Genomic DNA, 6,000 nt, shown 5'->3' on the forward strand with positions numbered 1-6,000 from the left:
GTGATCATGGTAAAGTTTTCTGCTCTAGCACAGGATTTATTGTGCTGAGTCACTTGTGGACAGGATTTATTTCCAGTAGGGTTAAAAAGAAAAAAAAAAAGCGTTTTAGAATATGAATAGTTACTGACAGCAGCTCCAGGTTAACATGCAAGCTGTAGGCTACAGTAAAAGGTGAGTTTTACTATGAGGGTTATTGTGGGACTTTACTTATGACAGATCTACATCATAGATGGCAGCTGTCATTTTAAACTCCATCATAAAAAGTCAACACTCAAATTTCTTTTGCTTCCTCCTCTCCTTCTATTGTCTCTTCACGTTCTCCATAGACTTAGCCATTCTTGCTCCCTGCCAAATTATTTCTCCCACAAAAGCTCTTCATCATCAGTGACAAATCCCAAGTAATGCCTTCCCCTTCCACTGCAAATCATGAGCTAATATATACACAAGTATACACTTGGCCCACCATAATACAGTTGCCTACACCTGTATTAGAATGACTAAAATTAGAGAATGAACATTAACATTTAAATGTCGAGGAAGGAAACTGCTTCTACAAAAACTATGTGCACTCACAGCACTGGCTGATCAGTAGATGTGCAATCATTGATAAATAACTTGAGAAACGTGCCTGCATGTTATGACTGAGGGATGGAAATCACAATGTTGTGGTCCACAACATAATTCAGTTTAAAAACACTTTTAAAGAGCATTTAAAAAAAAAAAATGCTAGAAATAGTTTCCTGGAAGAATAGAATTAATACATTTGCACAGATATCTTAAAGTAAAATGTTCCTATATTTACAAAAACAGGTAAGTACGCTGCTGCCAGTTTATCAGGCACACCTTGCTAAATCTAATGCAGTCTAATACAACAGTCCTATCCCCTCAACTGTTTTAAAGAGCTTTTGATTCAATGCATGATCATTTTGAAGGATGTAGCTTCTGGTGCTGTTGTATATTGCATTAACCATGTGTTGTCCTTCGGGTCCCATTTAGTTTATTTGACGTTTTTGCATTGGCCTGGCGTTGAGCTTTGGGTCCCCCGGTGACCGTGTACTATGTGATGTCATTTCACGTGAACTGGCATGGGGGGGGTCCCAGAGACCCGTGCTGCGATCGAACGCGTTTGGACAGGTTAATACAAAATGTAAATAAACTAACCAAGTCCCCATGACACAAAGGACAATACAAGGGTTATACAGATAGTTTTCTGTTATTTAGTCTACCCACATTGATATAAATGGGTTGGACAAAACATCAGAAACACCTGTCAGTATAATGCAATACAACGCAACTGATCATACAGTTGAATTAACCCCTCTCTCATTATAACCTTGAACCATTGATGTTGGATTTATTACAGGATCGTTATATCAGACTGCATTAGTTTTAGCTAGCTGTACCTAATAAACAGGCAGCTGATTGCATATCAACATATACACACACACAAACATTACAAGCTATTAAATGCCATACATGACCCAATACTGCTCTTAAACAAGCACAAATTTGCCTTCATGTGAACGCTAAGAGAGCATCGATGTTGAAACCGACAGTAAGGAAAAGAAAAATCTTTTATTTCTGGTTTGATACCAAAGAATATTTTTGGAAAAGCCTGAACCAAAATTAAATGTAGTTTCTCTCTCTAGCAGGCGATGAATACTGAATACTGAGTAGACCAATGCAGTTCCCTGTCAGGCCACAAGATGGAAGCAGATTGTTAGCTAAAAAACAAATTGCCTCAAGCAGAAACTGTGTGAATCCATTTAAGGTCTTTGTCACCCCAGCAAAGGTCTACAAGCTGCAAAATGTTTAAGCCTCAAGCATGATGAAGACTGCAGTATGAATTGCGTTAAAAGAAAACAAGCTGGATAATAACTGGTCGATACTGACAAGTGTTTTATTAGTAACACAGACCTGGAGACAGAGCCAATAAGAAACTGGTGTGAGCCTTGACAAGACTGACATTGTTCATAAGGCATTTAAAGACGGAGGGTCTAATAGTTGAACCCATACAGTAAGCGGAGCAGGTAAAAACTTAAAGAGGAAGGCTGCAAATTTGAATCAAATACAAAACCAACTGCAACAAAAACAGAAGGAAAAAATTAAGTGCAATTCCTATTAGATGAAATCAGGATGGCATCAGGTGGCAAAAGGGGAGAGCGAAATGCAGAAGTCATATTATCACATATTATAATAATAATAATAATAATAATAGAGAAATAATCAGATATGGAAAGGCGGCACGGCAGTCCACATGTCGTTACAAGCCATTCTTTTTTTCGCTCACATCTTTTCAGTCAAGTCTTTATCACTGAGTCCCATGAGGGGCTTTGGGGAAAGAGTGATGGTTATGGCTGAAAAAAACAAAACATATCTCAAGCTGCTCGGCTATTTGTCCAGAAAAATGCCTGTGGATGGTATGTTGCAAGCAAAAGTCCATCAATAACACCATTTAAATTGATCCATTCTTGTTTAGGGAAAATAAACGTACCTCAGGAATCAATGAATTACGGTTGAGGGTTTGAGTCTGATCTAAAAAGGGTCGTTTTTCTATTTTCCCCTGCTCAGTTGCTCGGAGAGAGGTTAAGACAGTAAATCGATGAGTTGTCTGCTTAAGTGCAATGTCCGAGGATGATGGAGAAGAAGAAATAATATTGTAGAATTGTCTTTGTTGCTTTGCTGACCCCCCCCGCCCCCCCAGTTTAAAAAGGACTAATGAACTCAGCAAGCATACTCTGACTCAACGTACACAAGCTTACCCCCATATGCACACAGTCAGTATCAGGAGCAATAAGGCAGAGAGGCTCCATTTTGTTTTGGGAAAAATACAAATAAAGAATCAAGAAAAGAAGCTGCTGCCCCCACCGCCCCCACCCTCCTCAGTAGTTTCTGGGCTCTGGAGATCCCGTACTGTTCATCCCATGTTAGGCGGTCACCCCAACCCTCATCTCCTCAGGACACGTCTGAGAGGTTCAGAGAGGGCTGGTGGGTCGTCAGTGTGGGAACGGAGAGCAGGATGGAAGCCAATAGAGAGGAAGAGGCTGGTCAACAAGCCCCACCCCTCTTGATGCAGCCAATCACCAAAGTCGGTGCTGGTGGAGGTTTCGACTGAGGACGGAGCGGACATCAGCAGTGAACCTATGACAAAGAGAAAGACAATTAAACAACTTGACATCGAATGTTTCACTATCTTAGCCATTAAAGGAAAAGCTCAACATTTTGGAACTGCACGTATACTTTCTTTCTGAGACCTCTGGGCTTAAAGTACGAAGTTGGAGTAAGATGCGTTTATCTTAGCTTAACATAAAGACCAGAAACATTTAACAGCTAGCCTGGCTCTTTCCAAAGTAAAAAAGTATACCTACAAATACCTCTAAAGATTACCAATAAAAACATTGTATCGCCTTTGCTTGATCTATACATAAACAGATACATAAACTCAAAATTTTAGGACAGTCTAGCTGCACCGTCTCAGACGGTAGTGTGGGTTGCCAAATAGGACTGCTAAGCTAACTGCAGGCTAACTCCATCTGTTCTCAACACACCGACAGGAGTTGTATCAGTCTTCTCATCTTACTCTCAGAAAGAAAGCAAAAAGGAATATTTCTTAAAATACTGAACTATTCCCAAGTACATCTCAAAGCACAAGTCTTTTGCGAAATTTGCCCCCAAGATAGCCTTCAAAGTATATTGTTGCAACATAACAGACAGGTAAGGTTTTAGGCTAAGTGCTGGAGGGAAACTGACATTGTAGGGTAGTGTAGATGGGGCATCTTTAGCCGGCATTCACATAGGATCCGGCGTTGCGGCGGTTAGCCGCAGGGTTGTGCGGCGGTGTGGGTGTGTCGCCCGTTTGTGTTTCCACTGTGTTCCCCATGGTGCTAGCATTTAGCCATGCTGCTAGTATGCTGGGTCCTACGACGAGATTGTCTGTCCGCATCGACAGATTAAAAAAAAAAAAACATTTACTTTCAATAACTAACCAGGATGCGAGGTCTATCAAAACGGTGGGTGCACAAGGCCAAATTGAGTGACTACACGTGAAAGATGACGTTACACTCCGGTCCGTTGTGTGTCCGTCTGATTACCGGTTTCGTGATTGGCCGCCGCAGCATGACGTTGTGTTGGGTGTCTCAAAACTTTTCGCCTCTGGCCGCTGCTTTTTTCCCAGCACTCCCTGCGGCCCCCACCGCCGCAGCCTAAATAGACTACCCACATTCAAATGAATGGGAGAACTGGCATTTTCGCCACAGCGCCAGATCTAGTCTGAATGCAGCCTAAGTCATTAATCAGGCTGTGCACCATCCCATATAAATGGGAATATGAATGGAATATTATACAACCAACATTTGTCAACAGCTTTATTGAAATACTATCTCATTCAGAATAATGTAAATAAGGTGTTACCTGAAGTCAATGTTACCAAATCAGAATTTGACAGTTAACGACTAAAATCATATACGCCAGATGCAGCCATTAGCTTGCACCTCTTGAATTACCACAGACCACTTGAATACAGACAGTATGCACAAAAGTTAGTGTTTGCATTGTCTATTTGCTTTCATGCCAACTTGTGTTATGCCTTTTACCTTAGTGCATCCAGCATAGGCAGCAAGTTAAGAAGTGCTGTGTCACTAGGGTCGCTGAACCAGGACTTGATGGGTATTGCATTGTCTGGAGGGCAGAAAAAAAGCCAGTCAGTCATGTCAGTGAAATGGACAAGGTTGTGATGTTATGCTGCCCTGTAAAAGAGGCCACTGAGTCTTAGAGGAGCTGCAGATTTAATGTACAATACCACATTTACAATATAAGCCTGGTACCTAGAATAAACTGCTCAATTATTGTCCTCTTCCTGCACCATCACAAGGTTGATGTTTCTCTTTGTACAGTATGTTTAATATAAATGCACACAGCTAAATATATACCAATCTGAATAACTTTAAGCAATAACTTTAAGTCTTACCTGGATGGCTACGATAAGCACCAGGCGAATTGTCCAAGATGACAATACTGGACAGGTCATCGTGTACTACAGATAGGTCTTTAATATAACTACCTAAATCCAATGTACAATGCTGGCAAAAGAAACAAAAACACAAAAGACACCATCAAAAAAGGTGAGAGAATGAAGAGACTTCATAGCGCCATGCAACCAAAGAGCCTAAGCAGCATCAGCTTTAATACATGATGTTAAAATACAGTTTAGAGCTGCACCTGTCTGTAGTATCTGCGTTTAAGGATGTTCCTGTTGTTGTCAAGCTTGTCTGCCACAGCTGATCCATAGATCTCCATACTGGCTGTAAAAACCACCAGCTCATACCACTGGCTCACCTGTGTACACACGGGGTATAGAGCACACGGTAGTATAAGTAAACAAGTTACAGTAAGTGCTTCGATTGTTATACAAAACTAATATTTCTTTACGACATCAGGTAGTGTGAGAGTGCAGTACAATGGAGAGTGATAGCGAAGATGACAGGATAAAAGCTGTCCTGGAACACCCAAGCAATGATGTTTGAAGTTCACAGTGTGCTTTACTGTCCCCTTTCAAAACACACTCAAAGCATTGACACTGATTACAGCTTGACACTCACCACTTCTAAAAAGAAGTCAACATGTGGCCTTTTATGTACGAAGAATCTGACTGGGTGCTTATCAATGACAACCTGCATGGATAAAAGGAAAATAGACAGTGTTTAGGCTTGAATGCATGGGTCCAAACATACATACATACATATGTGGCTGAATGCTCATACTTTGAGGATGAAGTCTGGCGGCGTGCCAGGTCTCACTGTGGGTCTGAGGACCCCGTCATGGTGAGAGTGGATCAGCGTCTCGTCCAGGTCCAAAACCAGAATCTTCCTCTTTACTGCATCTGGAGTTTATCACACAATATAGAGCTTCTTTATCTCAGTACATTTACATGCACACAAGGAACCACTACTGGGACAAATGAGGTTACACAGGAATTAACACAAAGCAATTGCATGCACTGCA

The 6,000-nt window shown here is 41.2% G+C and overlaps 1 protein-coding gene across 2 annotated transcripts in view; it reads right to left on the reverse strand.

The window, feature by feature from the left end:
- Positions 1-2,876: 2,876 nt before the first annotated feature.
- The window catches only part of LOC144534333 (CTD nuclear envelope phosphatase 1A), a 14,952-nt gene continuing 11,828 nt past the window's right edge, over positions 2,877-6,000 (reverse strand). The window contains exons 3-9 of one of the 2 annotated variants that reach the window (XR_013503532.1): positions 5,760-5,878; positions 5,598-5,669; positions 5,218-5,334; positions 4,967-5,078; positions 4,593-4,677; positions 3,751-3,933; positions 2,877-3,141 (exon numbers count right to left, since the gene is read on the reverse strand). Coding sequence is in view for 1 of the 2 variants with exons in the window: in XM_078276207.1 (XP_078132333.1) it covers positions 3,081-3,141; positions 4,593-4,677; positions 4,967-5,078; positions 5,218-5,334; positions 5,598-5,669; positions 5,760-5,878 (566 nt within the window). In the remaining variant the exon portion in view is untranslated. The remainder of the gene's footprint in view (positions 3,142-3,750; positions 3,934-4,592; positions 4,678-4,966; positions 5,079-5,217; positions 5,335-5,597; positions 5,670-5,759; positions 5,879-6,000) is intronic. The other variant, XM_078276207.1, reaches the window with a different exon arrangement.

This window comes from Sander vitreus, chromosome 19, assembly GCF_031162955.1.
Source record: "Sander vitreus isolate 19-12246 chromosome 19, sanVit1, whole genome shotgun sequence".
Taxonomy (NCBI): Eukaryota; Metazoa; Chordata; class Actinopteri; order Perciformes; family Percidae; genus Sander; species Sander vitreus.